This window comes from Oncorhynchus mykiss, chromosome 18 (genome assembly GCF_057628025.1).
Source record: "Oncorhynchus mykiss isolate SJ-2025 chromosome 18, ASM5762802v1, whole genome shotgun sequence".
Taxonomy (NCBI): Eukaryota; Metazoa; Chordata; class Actinopteri; order Salmoniformes; family Salmonidae; genus Oncorhynchus; species Oncorhynchus mykiss.
Window position 1 is genome coordinate 37,095,654 of NC_143039.1, and position 25,192 is coordinate 37,120,845.

At 43.0% G+C, this 25,192-nt stretch overlaps 1 protein-coding gene across 9 annotated transcripts in view; it reads right to left on the reverse strand.

Moving 5' to 3' along the window:
* Positions 1-25,192, reverse strand: part of LOC110495975 (neural cell adhesion molecule 2) — a 422,938-nt gene that overhangs the window by 46,563 nt on the left and 351,183 nt on the right. For all 9 annotated transcript variants that reach the window (XM_021571547.3, XM_021571545.3, XM_090208333.1 and 6 more), the window contains exons 10-13: positions 22,301-22,488; positions 21,952-22,048; positions 19,004-19,177; positions 12,835-13,076 (exon numbers count right to left, since the gene is read on the reverse strand). In XM_021571547.3, coding sequence (XP_021427222.1) covers positions 12,835-13,076; positions 19,004-19,177; positions 21,952-22,048; positions 22,301-22,488 — 701 coding nt within the window. The remainder of the gene's footprint in view (positions 1-12,834; positions 13,077-19,003; positions 19,178-21,951; positions 22,049-22,300; positions 22,489-25,192) is intronic.

Here is a 25,192-nt window from a genome sequence, read left to right on the forward strand (position 1 = left end):
TCCCCACTGTCAAACATGGTGGTGGCAGCATCATGGTTTGGGCCTGCTTTTCTTCAGCAGGGACATGGAAGATGGTTAAAATTAATGGGAAGATGGATGGAGCCAAATACAGGACCATTTTGGAAGAAAACCTGATGGAGTCTGCAAAAGACCTGAGACTGGGACGGAGATTTGTCTTCCAACAAGACAATGATCCAAAACATAAAGCAAAATCTACAATGGAATGGTTCAAAAATAAACATATCCAGGTGTTAGAATGGCCAAGTCAAAGTCCAGACCTGAATCCAATCGAGAATCTGTGGAAAGAACTGAAAACTGCTGTTCACAAATGCTCTCCATCCAACCTCACTGAGCTCGAGCTGTTTTGCAAGGAGGAATGGGGAAAAAATGTCAGTCTCTCGATGTGCAAAACTGATAGAGACATATCCCAAGCGACTTACAGCTGTAATCGCAGCAAAAGGTGGCGCTACAAAGTATTAACTTAAGGGGGCTGAATAATTTTGCACGCCCAATTTTTCAGTTTTTGATTTGTTAAAAAAGTTTGAAATATCCAATAAATGTCGTTCCACTTCATGATTGTGTCCCACTTCTTGTTGATTCTTCACAAAAAAATACAGTTTTATATCTTTATGTTTGAAGCCTGAAATGTGGCAAAAGGTCGCAAAGTTCAAGGGGGCCGAATACTTTTGCAAGGCACTGTAAATGATTTATTGTGATGGTGTATATTAAGTGGATTTATTACACTTTTTAAAAATGTTTCCTCAGCGGTTTGTATGCGTGGAGCCCTGGATATGCTAAATGTGATTATGTTAATTAATGGTCAATTTTATTTAACCTTTATTTAACTAGGCAGACATTTGCATGACAATTATCCAGTGGATCAATTTCATGACCGCCACAGCCATAGGTGAGCTCACCTGTCATGTCATAAATTGTAAATAGTAATTGCTGTTAGCTAATTCATATTATGGTTTCAGTCAGCCGAAAGTTAGCTAAATATGACTGCTTGTGCTAGCTCACTCTTTCATCAGTTAGCGCTAGGACGAATGTAGCCTATATTTTCCAATTTGGATGAGAATTGTGTTATGCTTTTTCTACTTCTGTGAATGTCTGAACATTGCATCTGAAATTAAACTGCTCACAATGGGGACATAAAGTTGTAAAGAATGTGTTTGTACAAAATGTTTCTGTGAAAAAACAGTGGCCAGCTCAAATGCTGACTGTTGCGTGAATCATAACTAATGTCATACTTTCCAGGTCCATACCCAAACAGTTCGAACTACTAATTTTAAAAATTACTCTCTCCAGAAATAAGTCTCTCACTGACCCCCCTCAGCTCCCAGCTGTGCCCTGGACACCATTTGTGAATTGATTGCCCCCCATCTAGCTTCAGAGTTTGGTTAGGTGACCTAAACTGGGATATGCTTAACACCCCAGCAGTCCTACAATCTAAGCTAGATGCCCTCAATCTCACACAAATCATCAAGGAACCCACCAGGTACAACCCTAAATCTGTAAACAAGGGCACCCTCATAGACGTCATCCTGACCAACTGGCCCTCCAAATACACCTCCGCTGTCTCCAACCAGGATCTCAGCGATCACTGCCTCATTGCCTGTATCCGCTACGGATCCGCAGTCAAACGACCACCTCTCATCACTGTCAAACGCTCCCTAAAACACTTCTGTGAGCAGGCCTTTCTAATCGACCTGGCCCGCGTATCCTGGAAGGATATTGACCTCATCCCGTCAGTTGAGGATGCCTGGTCAGTCTTTAAAAGTAACTTCCTCGCCATTTTAGATAAGCATGCTCCGTTCAAAAAATGCAGAACTAAGAACAGATGTAGCCCTTGGTTCACTCCAGACCTGACTGCCCTCGACCAGCACAAAAACATCCTGTGGCGGACTGCAATAGCATCGAATAGTCCCCGCGATATGCAACTGTTCAGGGAAGTCAGGAACCAATACACGCAGTCAGTCAGGAAAGCAAAGGCCAGCTTCTTCAGGCAGAAATTTGCATCCTGTAGCTCTAACTCCAAAAAGTTCTGGGACACTGTGAAGTCCATGGAGAACAAGAGCACCTCCTCCAAGCTGCCTACTGCACTGAGGCTAGGTAACACGGTCACCACCGATAAATCCATGATTATCGAAAACTTCAACAAGCATTTCTCAACGGCTGGCCACGCCTTCCTCCTGGCTACTCCAACCTCAGCCAACAGCTCCATCCCCCCCCCCCCACAGCTACTCGCCCAAGCCTCTCCAGGTTCTCCTTTACCCAAATCCAGATAGCAGATGTTCTGAAAGAGCTTCAAAACCTGGACCCGTACAAATCAGCTGGGCTTGACAATCTGGACACTCTATTTCTGAAACTATCCGCCGCCATTGTCGCAACCCCTATTACCAGCCTGTTCAACCTCTCTTTCATATCGTCTGAGATCCCCAAGGATTGGAAAGCTGCCGCAGTCATCCACCTCTTCAAAGGGGGAGACACCCTGGACCCAAACTGTTACAGACCTATATCCATCCTGCCCTGCCTATCTAAGGTCTTCGAAAGCCAAGTCAACAAACAGGTCACTGACCATCTCGAATCCCACCGTACCTTCTCCGCTGTGCAATCTGGTTTCCGAGCCGGTCACGGGTGCACCTCAGCCACGCTCAAGGTACTAAACTATATCATAACCGCCATCGATAAAAGACAGTACTGTGCAGCCGTCTTCATCAACCTTGCCAAGGCTTTCGACTCTGTCAATCACCATATTCTAATCGGCAGACTCAGTAGCCTCGGTTTTTCTGATGACTGCCTTGCCTGGTTCACCAACTACTTTGCAGACAGAGTTCAGTGTGTCAAATCGGAGGGCATGCTGTCCGGTCCTCTGGCAGTCTCTATGGGAGTGCCACAGGGTTCAATTCTCGGGCCGACTCTTTTCTATATATCAATGATGTTTCTCTTGCTGCGGGCGATTCCCTGATCCACCTCTACGCAGACGTCACCATTCTGTATACTTCCGGCCCGTCCTTGGACACTGTGCTATCTAACCTCCAAACGAGCTTCAATGCCATACAACACTCCTTCCGTGGCCTCCAACTGCTCTTAAACGCTAGTAAAACCAAATGCATGCTTTTCAACCGTTCGCTGCCTACACCCGCACGCCCGACTAGCATCACCAACCTCAATGGTTCCGACCTAGAATATGTGGACATCTATAAGTATCTAGGTGTCTGGCTAGACTGTAAACTCTCCTTCCAGACTCATATCAAACATCTCCAATCTAAAATCAAATCTAGAATCGGCTTTCTATTCCGCAACAAAGCCTCCTTCACTCACGCCGCCAAACTTACCCTAGTAAAACTGACTATCCTACCGATCCTCGACTTCGGCGATGTTATCTACAAAATAGCTTCCAATACTCTACTCAGCAAACTGGATGCAGTTTATCACAGTGCCATCCGTTTTGTTACTAAAGCACCTTATACCACCCACCACTGCAACTTGTATGCTCTAGTCGGCTGGCCCTCGCTACATATTCGTCGCCAGACCCACTGGCTCCAGGTCATCTACAAGTCCATGCTATGTAAAGCTCCGCCTTATCTCAGTTCACTGGTCACGATGGCAACACCCATCCGTAGCACGCGCTCCAGCAGGTGTATCTCACTGATCATCCCTAAAGCCAACACCTCAATTGGCGGCCTTTCGTTCCAGTTCTCTGCTGCCTGTGACTGGAACGAATTGCAAAAATCGCTGAAGTTGGAGACTTATCTCCCTCACCAACTTCAAACATCTGCTATCTGAACAGCTAACCGATCGCTGCAGCTGTACATAGTCTATCGGTAAATAGCCCACCCAATTTTACCTACCTCATCCCCATACTGTTTATATTTATTTACTTTTCTGCTCTTTTGCACACCAATATCTCTACCTGTACATGACCATCTGATCATTTATCACTCCAGTGTTAATCTGCAAAATTGTAATTATCCGCCTACCTCCTCATGCCTTTTGCACACAATGTATGTAGACTCTCTTTTTTTCTACTGTGTTATTGACTTGTTAATTGTTTACTCCATGTGTATCTCTGTGTTGTCTGTTCACACTGCTATGCTTTATCTTGGCCAGGTCGCAGTTGCAAATGAGAACTTGTTCTCAACTAGCCTACCTGGTTAAATAAAGGTGAAATAAAAAAATAAATAAAAACTAGACGTTATAATGAAGTGTTCCAATCACACTGGTTTGAGTGTACACTGCAGGGATCACTGTAGAATGATCAACTGTCGAATGATTACAGCCCTGTGCGCCTATGCCTCAAAGAGTTAACCTCTTCATACGTGAGTTCCGCCCCAGCGCAAGTTTTTTTTATGCACGTGATGTTAGAATGCACTCAACATTTCAAAAGGTGACTGTTACGTAAACAGGACATTTAATCCGCACTGCCCTCAAACCAAGGCTCGCTGCCTGTTTTTATTTATAGGCAGTTTCAACTTGTAAATATCAAACGATTTTCTAACAAGTTTATATTTTCTAAGAACAGTTTGAATTGAGGTGTGTTCTGCCTCCTCATTAATTCACATAAAAGTAGGCCTTTTCACTTTTGCGGACAACTTTTTTGGTGGGGAATTTCTGATCTGGACAAAATTCCCCAAGCACTTCCCAATTGTTTGTGCAGTTCAAGTCTGCAGACATTTGCAAATCCCTCATCAGAACTGGATCTGCACGTCTGGTGCCCGCATCGCAGTCATTGTTGTTTTCATTACTAATAATAATTTTGGAAATGTTTGCGTTTCTATCCAAGTAAGTGCCTTATTACTTTATAATAGTTTCTGCGTGTCGTGTTATGTCGTTTCTAAAGTACTGCAGCTCACTGTATGTATGGAGCATAATATTTTTGTGTATATTCCCTAGAACCGTGGACCGAGGTAATGTTACTCATTTCATAATCTTTATGGTGTTATATTCAATCGTGGTTATGTAGCTAACTATTTTCTTCTATTAGCTCTGTAAAACAATGATAATTGCTTCTGACTCCCAAGTGGCGCAGCGTCACTACAGACACCCTGGTTCGAATCCAGGCTGTATCACAACCGGCCGTGATTGGGAGTCCCATAGCGCGGCACACAATTGGCCTAGCGTTATCTGAGTTTGGCCGGTGTAGGCCGTCATTGTAAATAATAATTTGTTCTCAAATTACTTGCCAGGTTAAATAAATAAAAAATGTATGATTTAGCATAGCTCTGCCCTGCCCCCTTGTGGAGCTCAAAAGTTACTGTTTCCTACTGTTATAATTCAAATTTGTGATTTTGTCAATGCAATAAACTGTATTATTTTTTATAGCAGTGTTTATTATGTAACTTCTTTGTAATATTGTTTTATTGCTATATCCTAATTACTAATAATTCCTCTTTATTCTGTACTTTCAGAAACCACAAACAGTGTTTGCCAATATCATAATTGGAACTGCAGCTGGACATCTTTCGAGCTGAAGATTGAGGCCAGTTTTTGTATGCTAGCGGACACTCCTTAACAGTTTTACTGGATGAAAACACAGCAAGAAAACACACAGGCCAATATGTAATAGATGTCTATTTTATTGCAGTATTGGTGGTGGTTGGTTGAAAAACAACAACAAAAACGTATTTTACTAGAGGGGGGGGGGGAGCGGAATATGCATAACCCATATTTCATATTCATGCATTGACTGAACAACAACTGCATTTCTACCCCCCACCTCTAAAGGCTAAGTATCATGGCAGGTCACCTGTCAAGTCACCTGCCAGGTCAATCAGTCAGTAATTGCTGTAGATGTGCTCAATGGGGCTTGAGCATATGATACTCTCCAAAGCATGGTGAAATACATAGAGGTGTATCACAAGCTAAACACATGTATTTTGTCAACTTCCTCTGCTTCCTTCTCCTGGTGCCAGACAGGCAGACTTTGCAGTGCCTCCGTGTGCGACTACCTTAAGCAGCAGATTGAGGGACTTTGAAGGGGAAATACCGTTAGTGAGGCGTAGGGGATTGTCTGCAGCAGGACGACCCCAAGTGGATGGGCACTGAACGGTGTGGTGCTCCTCCAGCAGCTCTCTCAGGTTTTCTCTGTACTTTTGGTCGGTAATTACTTTACCTATGAGGGAGTGGGGAGGATGATGGAAGGGAGAGGATGATGAGGCAGTGGGTAGGTGGGTGAGATATTGTCACTATAATTGCATAATTATGTGTATGTGAACTGTACATCCCAATAAAACCTTGTTCATTAATCATCTCACCTGTTAGTTGGCAGTGAACTATGTGGCCATTGGGCAGCAGTGTCGATCAGATGGAAAACTATCTTCTTATACCACTTGGTCGTTTTCCGAGTTCATTCCACAAAGCTGTTTATCATGTCTACCTTATCTACTGCCCCCATTTTGAGGTTATAGTCAAGCACACAGTCTGGTTTGGTGTTTCTCTCTCCCGTCAGGTGGTCCACCCTCCCTGTGGCCGACATGGTTACTGTACGGACGTCTCGTTTGTCATGCCACTTTACTGCCATCTGTTGACCGTTCTCCTGGAACTCCACCACCTCTCTCTGCATCTTCCTGCATCCGAATGCCGGCATCCCCTTCCTGGTCGACCTGACTCTGCCACAGGCCCCTGTGCTGTTGGAGAGCAGATGCTGGAAGAGTGTGGGACTGCTGTACCAATTGTCCACATACAAGGTGTCCCTTGTCGAGATGAGGAGCCACGGACCCGGACACCCCAAGCCTCTCATAATGTTGGATGTCAGTGGTGGACCCTGTGTAAATTATAATGTCTTACACAAATCCTGTTTTCACGTCGCACATGACAAAGAACTTGACCCCAAACCTGTGCCTTTTGGAGGGAATATATTGACGTAACGCCAGCATACCTTTCCATAACATCAGCGACTCATCAATGCATAGGTCCTTGTATGGCAGAAAGACCCAACCAAATGCTGATGTCAGGCTGGTGTGAACATTTCTTATTTTGTATAACGGGTCCTTTAATTTGGCAGTAGCATTGTTGACGAAATGCAGGCATGCAGCAGAACTAGGAAGAGGTCTTGGGAAAAAAAGGTGGCAAAGAAGGGAATTGCAAACATAGGATCTGTGCTCCAGTATTCTCTTAGGGAGTTCTTCTTTACTATCCCCATGAGAAAGACTGTCACCAGGAAGGTATACATTTCACAAATTATGGTTGTCACCCATTTAGCGAGTTTCCCCATCACTCCTGACTCTCTTTTCTCCTGTAGCTCCAAGGCATAGCGATTGGTCTCTGCTATGTCTCCCACCAGCTCCTCTGTCAGAAACAACTTGAAGCACTCTGCCTCAGATGGAAATGCCAAGGGGCTTTGCATCCAGACTGGGACTCAACAAAGCCAAACAGCAAGGCCAGGAGGGGTGAAATGGTTGGCGGCCTTCCAGCTACCACAGCTACTCCTGAATTTCCGCATTTGTGAGTTGTCTCCTTTTGAAAGACATTGCTAATGCTACAGCTTAGCTCACTAGCTACATACATAAATAACAACACTGAATGGCTCAGAGAGGGAGTGAGAGGTTACGTGATTGACTGCCGGCACGCGCCATTTGTATCAATAAATCACTATCAGAAAATGTTTTGTTTGGTAATTATTTATGTATTTGCTGTTTTATTCACGTTTTCAAGTACTGTGACAGAACATGCATTCCAATTCTTACATTAGATTGTAAAGAACACATTATGTGTGTAAAATATTTTTCTGAAGTTTGTACTGATTATGATGAGCAAAGCTAATTCTAGCCTTGTGTGGACACATGTTTGTTGACATACAATGTATTTTGGGGTTCACCATCGTCTGTCGGACTAAAGATATTATAACAAAACGAGGCGAGTAAGGGTTCACTCATTTTTCGAGAACTTCCGGAAGTAAATGGTGGGATGTGAACGATGGTAGACGACACACCCCCTTCAACATGCATACTATAAAGAGACCAAACTCATCTTGTCTTCTCTTATTATCTTTGGTTTCTGTGAAAAACAAACAGAAACTACCCATCGTAGGATTACTTTCACTCAATTATTTCGATAAATGTTGATCTCACCCATGATGTGATTAATTATAACTAGTAATTGCTATTAGCTAATTCATATTGTAAGTTTCTGTCAGCTGAGAGTAATAAAAATATGACCGCTTGTGTTATGTCAATCTTTCCTCAGTTGGCGCTAGGACAAATGTGGCCTAGATTTTTTCGGTTTGGATGATTGTGTTATGCTATAGATACTTCTGTGAATGTCTGAACATTGCATCCAAAAATAAACTGCTCGCATTCTGGACATAACTTTGTAAGGACTGTGTTTGTGCAAAATGTTCCTGAAAGAACAGTGTGGCCAGCTCAAATGCTGATTGTTGTGTCATTTGAAAATGGACGTTCTAAATAAGCATTCTAATCAAGTGTTCTAATCACACCGGTTTGATTATATGCTACAGGGACCACTGTAGAATGATCACACAAATGTTTTGGTATGTGTGAAAAAGCTAAATAGGCTACACACCTACGCACGTAAGGTTCTGTATTTATTTTCTTAGTCAACCTTGTGTTCTGTTTCGTTGTGTTCTTGAATGTAGCCCTGTTTCTTTGTGTTCTTGAACATAGCCCTGTCTTTCATTTTTGTTCATTGTTTTCACCTGTGTTAGTTACTCACCTGGTCTAATCAGCTCCTTATTTAGTTCAGTTTATTCTGTTTGTGCCTTTGAGGTATTGTTCGTTTTGACTCTACAAAGCCTTTTCCTAGCTCGTTTGTGAGAACAATTTATAGCCTTCAGTCCTAGTTCTGATTCACCTGCCTGTTTGCCTTCCTGTGTATGACCATTGCCTGCCTGTGACCACAATTCCTGCCTTCTGCGAAGGCAAAATAAACACCTGCTGCGCTCTGCGCGTGAATCTAAACCTTTTTCTCCCTGAGTATTCATTACATGCACATTTTCACAATGACAGAGAAGGAGAAATTCACTTTTTGTGTGTTAAAAACAACTGTTCAGATCACCACTGCCACACAGCTTATTTTTCTTTATCCTATTATTTCTCCTTTTCTTTCCTCTCCGTACCCCTCCCAGTTATTTTTTCCCTTTTCCACTCATTTGCTTTCTTTTCCTTTCTTAAATAAACTTTTTATCACATCATAGGAGAACAGAGTGAAGTGTCACAGTGTGAGACCTTTACTTTGACAGCATGCCAAATGCATATGCAACCATTTAGCCTCCTTGGATTCTTCCACAAAATGTCAAAATAGAAGAGAGAGAGATAATAGTGTGGAATGGGCTTTAGGAAATGGGCCATGGTTTTATTTTTCAGAGTCATGGAAGGTGGAATAAAGCTAAGGCCAGCCAAGCATTAGAAAGCAGTTTGATACGGGTGACTGTGTGTGTTAATACAAATATGTGTGTGTGTTGCGTGTGTGCATACTGTATGTGTGTGTGTGTGTGTAAGAGTGCATATACACTACCGTTAAAAAGTTTGAGGTCACTTAGAAATGTCTTGTTTTTGAAAGAAAAACACATTTTTTGTCCATTAAATGAACATAAATTTGATCAGAAATACAGTGTAGACATTGTTAATGTTGTAAATCACTATTGTCGCTAGAAACGGCAGATTTTTTATGGAATATGTACATTCATCAGCAACCATCACTCCTGTTACAATGGCACATTGTGTTGGCTAGTTCAAATGTATAATTTAAAAGGCTAATTGATCATTAGAAAACACTTTTGAAATTATGTTAGCACAGCTGAAAACTGTTGTTCTCATTAAAGAAGCAATAAAACTGGCCTTCTTTGGACTAGTTGAGCATCTGGAGCATCAGCATTTGTGGGTTTGATTATAGGCTCAAAATGGCCAGAAATAAGGCACTTTCTTCTGAAACTCATCAGTCTATTCTTGTTCTGAGAAATTAAGGCTATTCCATGTGAGAAATTGCCGAGAAACGGAATATCTCGTACACCGCTGTTGTACTACTCCCTTCACAGAACAGCGCAAACTGGCGCTAACCAGAATAGAAAGAGGAGTGGGAGGCCCCGGTGCACAACTGAGCAACTGAGTGCTTTGTTTCTGAGGCTGTAATCGAACCCACAAATATTGATGCTACAGATACTCAACTAGTCCAGAGAAGGCCAGTTTCATAGCTTCTTTAATTAGAACAATATCTACATGTACGCCTATGTAGATATTCCATACAAAAAAATCTGCCCTTTCCAGCTACAACAGTGATTTACAACATTAACCATGCCTACACTGTATTTCTGATCAATTTGATGTTATTTTAATGGACAAAACAATGTGCTTTTCTTTCAAAAACAAGGACATTTCTAAGTGACCCCAAACTTTTGAACGGTAGTGTATGTGCACACATGCATCTGTGTATGCACTCCAGCCTGTGTGTGCTTGCCTGAGTCAGGGTCACATTGTGAGACAGAGGAGGATGGATGGTGTGATTACTGGGGTGTGGAGGATTGTCCTATTCCTCCCCTCGTTCCCTTGCCTTTGGCCTTCAAAGGGCCTGCTGGAGAGTCCCTGACCTTCTCTCCACACACACACTTTCATCTGCTATAGTATAACTACACATCGCTGTCAGCCTCCCAATGAGACAGAGACACACCTGTATGGATATGTTAGATTTGGTTACATCAAATCCTACAGATCAATGTGTGTATGTGTATGTGTGTGTGTGTGTGGGGGGGGGGGGGGGGTTGTGTGTATGTGTGTGAGAGTGAGAGAGAGAGATTGTGTGTATGTGTGAGAGAGAGGGGGGAGAGAGACTGTGTGTGTGAGAGAGTGAGAGAGAGAGAGAGAGAGAGAGAGAGAGAGAGAGAGAGAGAGAGGGAGAGGCGGAAAAGGAGAGACTAGGTTAATATGAATGTGTTTGTTTGTGGATGAGTATGTACATTTGTATGAATAGTGTATCTGCAAGCATGTCCATTAGTATGTAGGATCTGAGACATAGTGAATGGCCATGTCCGAATAGTTGTACTAGCATTCTAAATAGTAGGTATTGTTATGCAAATGTTATAGTATGTGACAGGAAATTGAGTATGCTTTAAATGCCAGGATGTCATTATAATTTTGGCATCCAGTAAAATTCACACTATTGAGGAAGAGAAGTGTCTCTACCTAAATGAACAAATGGCGGGATTCAACACAACGCATTAGATGAAGCCTTCGCAATATGGATGAGCCTATTATATTGATATTTGCTTGTACTACATACATTTTTAACTAAACGGTGCAATACAAAATAAAAATAAAAAAATTAACCCCTTTTTCTCCCTGATTTCGTGATATCCAATTGCTATCCAACTACAATCTTGTCTCATCGATGAAACGCCCCAACGGGCTCGGGAGAGGCTAAGGTCGAGTCATGCGTCCTCCAAAAGATGACCTGCCAAACCACACTTCTTAACACCCACCCGCACCAATGTGTTGGAGGAAACACCGCTCAACTGACGACCGAAGTCTGCCTGCAGGCTCCCGGCTCGCCACAAGGAGTCGCTAGAGTGCAATGAGCCATATAAAGCCCCCCAGGCCAAACCATCCCCTGGGCCAATTGTGCGCCGCCCTATGGGACTCCTGGTCATGCCCGGTTGTGACGCAGCCTGGGATCAAACTCGGGTCTGTAGTGACACCTTAAGCACTGCAATGTAGCGCCACTCGGGAGGCTAAATAGTGCATTCTGATTAGTGTTTAGTACGATTAGTTCACAGTGTGTAGTTTAAGTAAGTAACAGGCAAGCCAGATTTTGGACACGTCCTTAGTCCATACTAGTCTCTCCACAGAATAATATACAGTATTTACCCCCATAGTTTCATTGCCAAAAACACTTCAAAGCAGACATAAACAAAGCGGGTGTACTTATTATTTTTAGGCATTGAGTGTGTGTGTGTGCATGTCAGCATGAGGACAGAAAATAGAGCATAAGCCTTGTGCGCACACACAGTCAAAGTAATGCGATTGACACTGCTATTTGCTATTACCTTAAGTGGAGGTATGCAACATTATCTACTACCATTAAACTAGAACAAAAATTACTTGTGGTCCGGTGATTGTGTTTTACGAGAGTGCTTTAGAGTAGAAGTGGCCATCTTGAGTCGGTGGTAATTGTGTGGTTGAAAATGCTTGGACCAAATTGGCCTTGTTCAGGAGCACTGGCAGTCCGTAAATACAGTGGCCGTGGCCATGGACTCTACAAGGTGTCGAAAGCGTTCCACAGGGATACTGGCCCATGTTGACTCCAATGCTTTCCACAGTGGCTGGAGGTCCTTTGGGTGGTGGACCATTCTTGATACACACGGGAAACTGATGAGCATGAAAAATCCAGCAGCGTTGCAGTTCTTGACACTTACATTTTTTGTCTTGCCCATTCGCCCTCTGAATGGCAGAACATACACAATCCATGTCTCAATTGTCTTTAACCTGTCTCCTCCCCTTCATCAACACTGATTGAAATGGATTTAACAAGTGGTATTAATCCAAGCTTTCACTTGGAATCACCTGGTCAGTCTATGTCATGGAAAGAGCAGGTGTTCTTAATGTTTTGTACACTCAGTGCATGTAATGTATTGCCATAAAACATATGCAAATAAAGCTAGCAACCCTTAAAATATAAAAAGGTTATTGGAAGAACCCTTCATAGAACCCTTCATAGAAGGTTCTAGGTAGAACCAATTAGTCCCAATTGGGGAACCTTTTTTGGTGCTAAAAAAAAGGTTCCCCAATTGGGACTAATTGAAAAACCTTATGGTTCTACTAAGCACCTTTTTTTCTAAGAGTGTATGGTTGTATTTAATGGAAATCCTGACATCCAGCTACTCACTGTCTTGTACTTGACAATGTACTCCACGATGGGCATGCCCCCGTCGTCTTGCTTGACAAGGCCCAGCCGGTAGGTCTTTCCCATCCCTCTCTGGCCATGCACTGCCGGAGGGCTGGGCTCACGTATGGGTAAAGTCTGGAAGGACTCCGTGTGACTGAACTCCCCCTGGCCCTTCCCATTGACTGCAGCCACTCGCACTTCGTAGGTGGTGTTGGGCTCTAGGCCTGTCAGCAGTACTATCGCTGTAGGAGGAGAACCAGGGAGAGCGTTAGTGACCACACAATCATGTTGTTGGCTTGTTCACAGACAGACAGAGAGTTAGAGCGAGAGAGATAGAGACAGACAGAGAGACAGACATATAGTCAGACAGACAGAGGTAGAGAGAAGATAAAAGACAGAATAAGAGATAGATTCAAAGAGAAAAATAGAGAAATACAAAGAAACATAGAAAGTCAGAGGGATACAGACAGACAGATTTTTTGACAAGTGGAGTGACAGCGAAATGGATAGCTGCGAGAGTGAAACCTCTCACGCTGTGTGTGTATGTATGTGAGAGACGCCTACCACCTCCCACTCGTCTCTGTTGAATCCCACTAATCCACCCCAGCTCCTCTTTGTTCCACCTGGTAAACAAGCTGGCTTAACACGCTAACAGCATCGGTTAACAGTGCCACAAACACCACTATCAGTCAAAGGGGGGACCGCAGCATACGGTAAAACTAATGCTAGTGCCACAAATCCCCTGTTCCTACCAGGTCCACTCTCTTGTCAATACAGGTGGTGGGACGTACCATAGTGGAGTGCCACAGGGAGATCTGTGTACCTAGCTGTGTTGGGTGAGTATTCCACTGCAGCTGAGCTAACCAGCATTCTTCCTCCCTGCCTCCTTCCATTCATGGCCAGAGAGATAGTATAGAAGGTACAGCTTTAAGGGCTCAATGCCAATATGTGGGAGTGCTGTTTGTGTGGAAACAGTATGAAAACAGTAGTACTCCATTGTTGATTCTCTGGGATCAGTAGATAGTAAAGCTTCAGCATCAATGTTCGGAGTAGTACAACATGTCTTTGGAACTCTTAAACTCTACCGAAATACTATGTGACAACTTCACAGTGTGCAGTGATAAGCAATGATAAGCATCTGTCAATAACATCTTGAACATTTTCAAATTTAATGATGTTGAATATCAGCCTAAAATATTGGCCATCGGCTCCTCAAAAAACGGTATCGACATCGACCCTACAAAATCCATATTGGTCGTTCTCTAACAAAGTCATTAGATCATACAACCACTCCTAAAATAGCAATATATTAATTAGTAGAGCTTAATAACATTTTCCCAGCAGTCAGCTCAAAATCATAGATTTCTTTGTAAATTCTACAATAAAGTAATTTACATAGTTCATCATGCGGAAATTACAAAAGGACATTCATGCCGAGTTAGGTATCCAAGATGGAGTAGCAGTGCAGACGTGGTTTGTCGTCCTCTCGTGTACTTTTTATTTTTCGTCTTTTTTTGTATATATTTCAATTTATTTTCAATCTCTTTTCCATTTTTTTATTAAATATACCTTCCGGTAGCCCAATGTGACACGGATCCGCAATTTTTTAGACCTTATAGCCAAGAACCTCCATCAGAAGCTTGCCAGCTAATTAGCTACTAGCTATTTAGCCATTTTTTTTAGCCTGGATAATACTTGCCAGGATCGGACTGTTTTCTCCACTACAACGCCGGATTCCTGCCGTAAACCCTGGACAATTACTCCTGATCATCACAGCTAGCTAGCTGCCACCGAGTGACCCAGCCCCGAGCCAGGCCCACCTCCCGGCCAACTCTGTGATCACCCGGCTACTCAGCCAATGCCTTCCGGACTCTACCCCAACATGGCTAGAATCCACCACTCCGCCGGATCCTTGCCGTAAGCTCTGGACCTGTGCATCGGATCATCGCTGCTACCGAGTGGCTATAATGGCTAATGCCCCTGCCCCGAAGCTAGCACCAGTTAGCCGTGAGCCAGGCGCATCTCCTGGCTAGCAAACAAAATTACTACAACGACAATTACCTCTTTCGCCATCTGGTCTGGACCCTTTGTCGACACGGCGCCCAGCCGTACCACCACGACTGGTTTGCCGACTTAACTCCATCCGCTGTGCCCACAATCGGCCTTCCCCGGATGTCGGAGCAGACGCATCTACGTATCCCGGCCTGCTAACTTTAAAAGCTGTGTCTCCCGTGTGCTAGCGTAGTAACGACTACCCCGCGGCTTCCCTGTTCCATCTATTGCTGTTCACTGGACGTTATGATCACTTGGCTACATAGCTGATGCCTGCTGGACTGTTCATTAATCACGGTACTCCATTTAGTTTATCTGTCGGCCCCAACTCAGGCCCTGTGTGTAGTTAACCGACCCTCTCTGCCCATTCATCGCCATTTTACCTGTTGCTATTGTCTTAGCGGAATAGCTGTTGTCTTACCCGTTGTTGCCTTAACTAGCTCTCCCAATCAACACCTGTGATTGCTTTATGCCTCACTTTATGTCGCTTTATGTCTCTCTCAAATGTCAATATGCCTTGCACACTGTTGTTTAGGATAGTTATTATTGTCTTAGTTTACTGCGGAGCCCCTAGTCCCACTCAACATGCCTCAAATACCTCCTTTGTCCCACCTCCCACACACATGATGACCTCACCCAGCATGACTAGCCCGTCCAGAGATGCAACCTCTCTTATCATCACTCAGTGCCTGGGTTTACCTCCACTGTACACGCACCCCACCATACCCCTGGCTGTACATTATGCCCTGAATCTATTCTACCATTCCCAGAAATCTGCTCCTTTTATTCTCTGTCCCCAACGCACTAGACAACCAGTTTTGGCCTATTTATTGCCTTACCTCCTCACGCCATTTGCACACACTGTATATAGACTTTATTTTTTTCTATTGTGTTATTGACTAAGCTTGTTTATTCCATGTGTAACTCTGTGTTGTTGTTTGAGTCGCACTGCTTTGCTTTATCTTGGCCAGGTTGCAGTTGTAAATGAGAACTTGTTCTCAACTAGCCTACCTGGTTAAATAAAGCTGAAATTAAAAAATAAAATAGGGATTCGCTGAACATGGGTGAAGGTTGTTGTTTTCCAACTTGCGCTGCTGTAAAAGTGCGCTAAGGATAATGGCTGCTTTGCAATTGAATAATGGGGGATCTAAATGCAAAATGAGCTAATTGCTAACATTTTGGCTCTACCAGGGGTTTGACGAGACCTTTAGTGAGCGCCAGTGGCATTCAGATGAACAAATTATGACAACTCATTATACACAGAGCTGTTTTATAGTGTAAAGTGCATCATTACTATTAAGTCCCTGAAGTGGCTCCAAATAATATTTGCAACTGGTAATTAGTTGATTTGGCTATCTCCGTTAACGTGCTCACCTCGAGACAAGGGAGGTGGTGAAACAGGTGGGGGTGGAACACAAGAACTAACACCATTTAACAATTCATACAATATACTTCACAACCTTGATTTCTTACTCACTGTACATCTCGCTCGAATATCTCCCTCTCCCAAATCTCTCTCTTTCTCTCTAAAATCTTATTTTGTTTTTTTTCTCTCCATCTTCTTCATATTTTCTCTTTCATTCTATCCTCTTTAACTCCGTCTGTCTTTCTTTCTGTTCACATTGCCTGTATATGTCACCTTGTTCTCTCTCTATCCCTCAATGCTTCCATGCTTCTCAGCATTCTCAGCGTTCCATCTCACTATTGTAATAGACTCCAAAATGAGGGATATTAGCGATAAGCCCTTCAGGTTTGTCAGACCTGCTTATCGTCGGAGAATTCGTCCTTCTGAGGTGATCTTTTTTTGAAGTCCTCCACATTACTCACACCCACTCCCCTGAGTGCCTCTAAAATCAATTTTGAATTGTGGAGCCAGAGTGGAAAGGGAAAGACAGTTGCTTTTCAGACCTGCTGGTTAGCTGACCCCCCCTCTCTCCCTACCCCTCTCTCTCTCTCTCCCTCCCTTTCACAGGCTTTATGACCAGAGCGTAGGAGGCCTCCTGATCTTGTGGAGGCTTGCCGCAGAGAGATGGTTAGCAGCGCGAATCAAGTAGCGACGGCTTCCTGTTCACGCTTGTTTGTCTGGTTCACTGGTTTGACATGTTTGTGTGAGGACAGGGACTAAAGTGCGGAAACAAAGGTTCATCAAGGATGAGGGGTCTTAGTCTGGCTTAGGTGAGCAGGACCTTGCAGTGAAAGAACTAACCTTACGGCAGCTTTTTGTAAAGCATGTACAGTGGGGCAAAAAAGTATTTAGTCAGCCACCAATTGTGCAAGTTCTCCCACTTACAAAAGATGAGAGAGGCCTGTAATTTTCATCATAGGTACACTTCAACTATGACAGACAAAATGAGAGAAAAAAAATCCAGAAAAACCCATTGTAGGATTTTTAATGAATTTATTTGCAAATTATGGTGGAAAATAAGTAATTGGTCAATAACAAAAGTTTATCTCAATACTTTGTTATATATCCTTTGTTGGCAATGACAGAGGTCAAACGTTTTCTGTCTTCACAAAGTGTTCACACACTGTTGCTGGTATTTTGGCCCATTCCTTCATGCAGATCTCCTCTAGAGCAGTTATGTTTTGGGGCTGATGCTGGGCAACACAGACTTTCAACTCCCTCCAAAGATTTTCTATGGGGTTGAGATCTGGAGACTGGCTAGGCCACTCCAGGACCTTGAAATGCTTCTTACGAAGCCACTCCTTCGTTGCCCGGGCGGTGTGTTTGGGATCATTGTCATGCTGAAAGACCCAGCCACGTTTCATCTTCAATGCCCTTGCTGATGGAAGGAGGTTTTCACTCAAAATATCACGATACATGGCCCCATTCATTCTTTCCTTTACACGGATCAGTCGTCCTGGTCCCTTTGCAGAAAAACAGCACCAAAGCATGATGTTTCCACCCCCATGCTTCACAGTAGGTATGGTGTTCTTTGGATGCAATTCAGCATTCGTTGTCCTCCAAACACGACGAGTTGAGTTTTTACCAAAAAGTTATATTTTGGTTTCATCTGACCATATGACATTCTCCCAATCTTCTTCTGGATCATCCAAATGCTCTCTAGCAAACTTCAGACGGGCCTGGACATATACTGGCTTAAGCAGGGGGACACGTCTGGCACTGCAGGATTTGAGTCCCTGGAAGCGTAGTGTGTTACTGATGGTAGGCTTTGTTACTTTGGTCCCAGCTCTCTGCAGGTCATTCACTAGGTCCCCCCGTGTGGTTCTGGGATTTTTGCTCACCGTTCTTGTGATCATTTTGACCCCACGGTGTGAGATATTGCGTGGAGCCCCATATCGAGGGAGATTATCAGTGGTCTTGTATGTTTTCCATTTCCTAATAATTGCTCCCACAGTTGATTTCTTCAAACCAAGCTGCTTACCTATTGCAGATTCAGTCTTCCCAGCCTGGTGCAGGTCTACAATTTTGTTTCTGGTGTCCTTTGACAGCTCTTTGGTTTTGGCCACAGTGGAGTTTGGAGTGTGACTGTTTGAGGTTGTGGACAGGTGTCTTTTATACTGATAACAAGTTCAAACAGGTGCCATTAATACAGGTAACGAGTGGAGGACAGAGGAGCCTCTTAAATAAGAAGTTACAGGTCTGTGAGAGCCAGAAATCATGGTTGTTTGTAGATGACCAAATACTTATTTTCCACCATAATTTGCAAATAAATTCATTAAAAATCCTACAATGTGATTTTCTGGATTTTATTTTTCATTTTGTCTGTCATAGTTGAAGTGTACCTACGATGAAAATTACAGGCCTCTCTCATCTTTTTAAGTGGGAGAACTTGCACAATTGGTGGCTGACTAAATACTTTTTTGCCCCACTGTAAATGTGAGAAAACATGAGCTATGTCGCTATAATGGAGATGGTCCGTACCATTGTTGATGATGATTGTACATTTTTATGACGATAATGACGATGATGATTGATGATGACAAAAATGTAAATTTTGATGTAGATGATGATGATGATGAAAATGATGTCCATTTTGATGTAGATGATGATGATGGCAATGAAAATAACAATGATGATGACATAATGACAGCGACAATGATCAGAATAGGGATAATGAAGATCAAAACAGAGGAAATAGGGGAACATGCTCACTCTGGACGCCATGTGACTTGACGTCTCTCCAGTCCTGCGAGCCCACTTCTTTGTAGTTGACCAGGTAGTGGCCAATGGGTACACCGCCATGTGAGTCGGGTTTCATGAATGTCACCGTGGCGATGCGCTGTGACACGGCCGACAAGCGCACCGAGTACGGGTTCGAGGGCACGTCTACAAAAAAGCAGAGAAATAAGTGTCACACTCATAACCGTCCCCCACTGAAACAACACACATCCAAACATCAGTTCCGCTAACCCTTCAGAAACATTACATTGATGTCTCTATTTGTTTGGAAACATAATATCGTTGGTGTGTCGTTATTGGCAAATGAAAAAACTCTCACAAGTGATACAAAGATGTCGCTATGGCAACTCAGCCTTATTGGGTTTTACAATGCAGAATGCTTTGTGTTAACCCACAGACAGTGTTCAGGCGTAAAAAAAAAAAAGCCAAGGCCATTATATTTATCAGCGGTTGACTCAATCCCGTTATCACACAAACACTTCCCTTTTATCTGGTGGAGCCACAGGGCTTTGAGCAAATCAAAAGAAACCGTTGCTGTCCTACAGAGCCTCTCTTTTATAAGACCAGGAATACATTAAGTAGAGAGAGGCCTTTCAGCATGGTTGTGGGGCTACACACAATCGGGCACACACATGCACACACGTACAAACACCAGCATAAGCACACACACGTACACACTGATATGCAGCCTGCACGCACACTAGTATAAATGCACGCACGTACGTACGTACGCACACACACACACACACACACACACACACACACACACACACACACACACACACACACACACAAGGCCATGTGCGCACACACACACACACACTCAAAGGGAAACCATCAACCATATGGATAAAAGCAAAGATTGAGCTATGAATGTGTACGTACGAAGCCTGATTCAACAATTGATTCTGAGAACCCAGCACATACCTTCTAAATAAGTCATACACGTTGCAAAAGTTGCATAGTTACAATGTGTATCTAACGACAAGTTATTATTTACACATCAACTGTATTTCTTTCAATCTCTGTTGCTATATGACACAAAGTTAGAGTGGGAAGGGAGACAAATTGAACTATCTTTGCTAACACTGTGGGTATAGGCAGTTCAAGCCATCAGAGTCAATCCTTAACAGTCTTATAATACTGCATTTTTTACTTGGCACAACCCCATGGTATCTTGAGTAATACATCAAAGACCATATTCCGATGCATCTCAGAGTAGGAGTACTGATCTGATGTAACCTTTTAAGTCATAATGAATAAGAGGGTGGACTTGATCCTACAGTAGTTCAGTACTCTTACTCTGAAAGGCTTTGTGAATTCAGGCCCAAAACTTCTTAACATCAGGGATAATGCATGACTTTTCAACTATGATCTGCCATTTACTTGCATCAGTAACATTCATAATATCATTCAAGTTACATAAGGAGTTGCATAAGCGGGTTAGTGCTGCGACACGGTTTCCATAGGAATGAACTGATCATGAATCAAGTGTTAGCATTTAGAAGGGGTAGTTGGCTTACAGTCTTCTATCTAGAGTTGTTACACTAGAGTTTCCTCTCTCTTTAATGATCAGACTTTGAAGCCGAATCAAACTGATGGGCGGGAGAGTGTGTATGAAGGACCCATTGCTTCACTTCATGGATCCCCAAACCTCTGTTTTAGTCTTTTGGTTTGTTAATCACAATGTGGCGACACTCCATTCATTGCGATAAAGGGAAAGAAATCTGAATCTTAATTGAGCGAAGACTTGTTCACTTTCCTTTAGTGATTGTGTCTGTGTGTGTGACAGAGAGAGAGTTTGTAAAGGTGTCTCTGTGTGTTTGAAATGTGTATTCCGACATGTGTGTGTGCATGTATGTGAAAAATGCATACCTATATGGGTGTGTGTGTGGAAGAATATCTCTTAAAACTACATCGTAAGTCCTTTTTCTCAGAATTCTACTTCTAAGAGGCCCTGTGTTTGAAGTAATTGAATCTGCACTAAAGTGAATTGGACTGTGTTATTTTATATTAGCCTGTTCTATGCACCATAAATTAGGGGGTACTTTAGTAAATAGAGGAAACTACGTTAAATCAGCGAGCACTATTTGAGATTAGGTTAGGTTAAATAGAGGTTGGTGGGTGGTTGTGGGGGGGTTAGTGGATTTACTGCCATGGAAATGGCAAATAAGTAGGTTATCAACAACAAAACAGAGCGAGAGGGGTGCAAAACAGTTGGAAGACACTATCTGGGCAAGCATAAACGCACACACGTACATACAGTACACACAGCAATGCACGTACACACTGATATGCAGCATACACACAAACACACGAGTATAAATGCGCGCGCACACACACACACACACACACACACACAAAGTGAAGTTTGAGCTATGAAGGTCTGTGCACAAAACCAGATTCAACAATTGATTCTCAAACCTTCCAAATAAGTCGTACAAGTTGCTAAAGTTGAATAGTTAGAATGTGTATTATCTCAACATAAACCGTACTTAGGCGGTACTTTAGTAAATAGGGGGAGCTACAGTATGTTAAATCAGTGAGAACCATATGAGATTAGGTTAGGCTAAATAGAGGTTGCGGGGTGGTTATGGGATTTACTGCCATGGTAACAGCAAACAAGGAGGTTATCAACAACAAGAGAGAGAGAGAGGGGTGCAAAACAGTTGGAAGATACTATATGAAGTGGCACTTTGTTGCTTTGGTCAGCACTAGATATTTCATTGAAAGATTGGGGCGATACATGTATTTGGTCAATCATGCCACATGGATGATACACAGTTGGAACTATTTGATTGATGAATGAACTTTGATATGTTGAGGTGCATGGTTTACCCGATTCCATATGTATGATATCAAAAAAGTCCAATGTGCTATAATGAGGGAAGATTGGTTACTTTATGGAGGCCAGCACTTACCTGCCTGGGCCAAGATGAACTCCTGGTATTTCACTCCGATGTTGTTCCGGGCCGTGCAGTTGTAGCGTCCGAAATCCCTGTCGGACACTGGGGTGACCTAGGGACAAACATTTGAGTGAGCACAGAGACCAGAGCTAAGTCAATACAATGACACTGGCATTACACTGAGTGAAGACTTTGGGTCACACTAGTTTAGCCATTATAAAGAATTGTTTCTTTCATTCAACCCTTATTTTACCAGATAAGTTGGCAATGACCTAGGGAAGAGATGCAGAGGAGAGGAAAGGATGATTTTTATTTCTGAAGTTAGATTGTTACCGGTGGGTGCCCTGTTGCTTCCTATACCCACCTCTAGCAGGGACTTGCCGTCGGTCGTGTGGATGCGTGTGGTGGCAGTGCCCTCGGCTGAGATGGTGAGGCGTTCTCTCCTCCACAGCATGGTGGCGGGCGGGTTGGACTTGACATCACAGCTGATGTTTACCGGGTTGCCCTCCCACGAGTAAAAGATGGTTTGGTTGGTCTGGAACTTGGGCATGTCTATCCAAGACACAACATGATTGGTCAGTTAGCTTCCAAGTCATGCTTAACCAGGCAAATAAGAAACAGACAGAAAATCTGAGATGAAAAATCCAGAAGATGGGTTGTTGGATGAGTGAAAAGGGTGTCTCATGAATGCCTCAATACACTCTCGCTAAAGTTAAAAGGAAGCTTAAACTTAATTGAGACACCTCATGCTGGGCGAGAGATCTCCATTACGATACTCTTTCCGAGTGTGTGTGTGTGTCGTTGTGTGTGTGTGTGTGTGTATGAATCTGGGGTGACGAGCTGGATGGGCTCTAATGAACAATCCCCTCACTGCATTGGGGGGCCGCTTGCCATCACTGCTCGATGCTGCATTCATCCAGTAGTCAGTAGAGTGGCATTATGGTCTGTTTTATGCTTGCTCGCAGTATTCCATTAGGGAGATTGATGCTTGGCGCTTTGTCACAAAGGAGGATGTGCCTCTACCTCCTCTCGTCCCGCCACAGACTAAATAAATGAGCTAATTAGCTCTGCGGTGACAGTTGGCTTAGCTCCCGCCGCTGCTACGCTCAGTCACACACCTCTTGGGCCCATTTTGTCCATCTACTTTCTGACTGTCATGTGTTGAGGGAGGGCTTGATGGGTCACTGCTCTGAGGGTGTGGCACTGCCAAGGGTGGCATGGGAAAAGTGAGTGCAGTGTCGTCATGCATGCTCACCTCAAAGGGTGCCACTTATAGCAAGTTTGTTAGAAAAGACAGACACCTGGGTCGATATAGTTGCTTATTACAATTGCATCTCTACTTGAGGTGCAGTTATTACATGTGTGTTTCATGCCATTAGCCTTTCACGCAAGTTCCAAATATCTCAAATGGTCGCTCCAACATTAGTTTTTTATGCGTGTGATGTCAGAATCCACTCACTGTTCCAAAATGTGGTTGTTATGCAACAAGACAATTAACCTACGCTGCCCTCAAACCAAGGCATGCTGCCTGCTAATTATCTATAGGCTGTTTTAACTTGTCAACTTTTTTGTATTTTCTAACAAGTTTTATTTTCTAACAACAGATTGAATGGAGGTGTACTACGCCTCATCATTACTTCACATAAGAAGTAGCCCATTTCACTGTTGGTGACAATTTATGTTTGAGACTGAGCCGGACAAACTTCTCTCTTCAACGAGAGCCCAAGCACTTCCCCAGTTTTTCCCCAGATCAAGTATGAAGACATTGCACATCTCTAGGCAAAACAGGTCTTGCACAAACTTTTCCCACCTGGCACAGTTTCTGGCTGGCGCGGGCATTGCCTTCATTGCTGTTTAGTCACAGATAATAACTTTGGACGTGTGCATTCCTATCAAAGTAAGTTCCTTATTTTATGTATATTGTGTTGTCGTTCCTGCTGTAGCATACAATATGTATGTAATGTAATGTATTTACTGTTTTATTCATGTTTTGGAGTACTAGTGACAAATCATGCATTACAACTCTTGCATAGATTTAATGGACACATATGATGTGTACTGATTATGATGAGCTAATGCTAAGCTATTTGCCAGCTATGTGTGCCGCCATGTTTGTTGATATCATACAATGCATTCTGGTTGTCACGTAAGCGTCTGTCAGACCAAAGATGTTGTAAAAAAAAATTAAGTGAGGGCATAGTTCACTCGACTGACTTATGGTGCTTTCAAGATAACTGGGAACTGGGAAAAATACGAGATCAAATCATGACATTAGTGATTTTCAGGTCAGAAAGTTGGAGCTTTATAAAGAGGCCCAATTTCCCAAGTTGGACGACTGTTCAAAACTAGTTTTCCCAAGTCGGAGATAGTTTTTTTCAGACTTCCCAGTTGTCTTGAACGCATTGAAATCGGAAGTCTGAGATTTCTGAGTTCCTAGTTGTTTTGAATGCGGCATCAGATTGTAACTACGGTAACTCATGGTTGCCAGCTCAGACCCCCCTTTCAAGGGGTTTTATTTTTATTTAGCGTATAAACTTCTCCTGTGTTTGCTCCCCATTTATTGATAAATCCCCCATTATAGTAGTATTTCCTGCATCATATCTCCACACAATACCTTCCCCCATTTCTACAGCCCATGGACTTGAAAACCCCTCTAAAATGGTTTCATCCCTGTCTAGCTTTCGCGCTACGGATAGGCTAGGCAGTAGGCTTGTATTTGGGGTGATCATCTGTGTCCTTTGTGATTTGTTAAAAATGGTAAACAACTTGTCAAGTCATGTGCTTCTATTTTTTTCAGGCAATGGGCGCAGCCATCTTTGACTTTGACTATGTTTGTTTGTGTCTTATAATGAATGGCATTCTGGGATTACGGAGTTTTCGCTTGTCAAACAAACAAACATGGCTGCCATCATAAAGTATTTAGCTGCTGTTAGCTTAGCTGACACACAGCTATTTTCTAAACAGTATTACATTTCTCCCTTGTGCTCACCAGAGATGTGGTACATTGTAAACAAATCTAGCTTTTAGGTCGCTAACTTATGTTTTGTTTTTTTGTTAGCGTAACCTGTTATTTAGACTAGTTTATGGAATGAGTTTGGCTGTCGATGTGTTTCGTGTGATGTTTGGATGATGAAGATCACATTTATCTTTTACAATGAAATGTGAAATTGAGAAATAAAGTTGTGAAGACATTTATTTCCCATCAGTACAAAACATTTTTTAGATGCTTTCAGACAAAAATGCTGTTTAGACACGT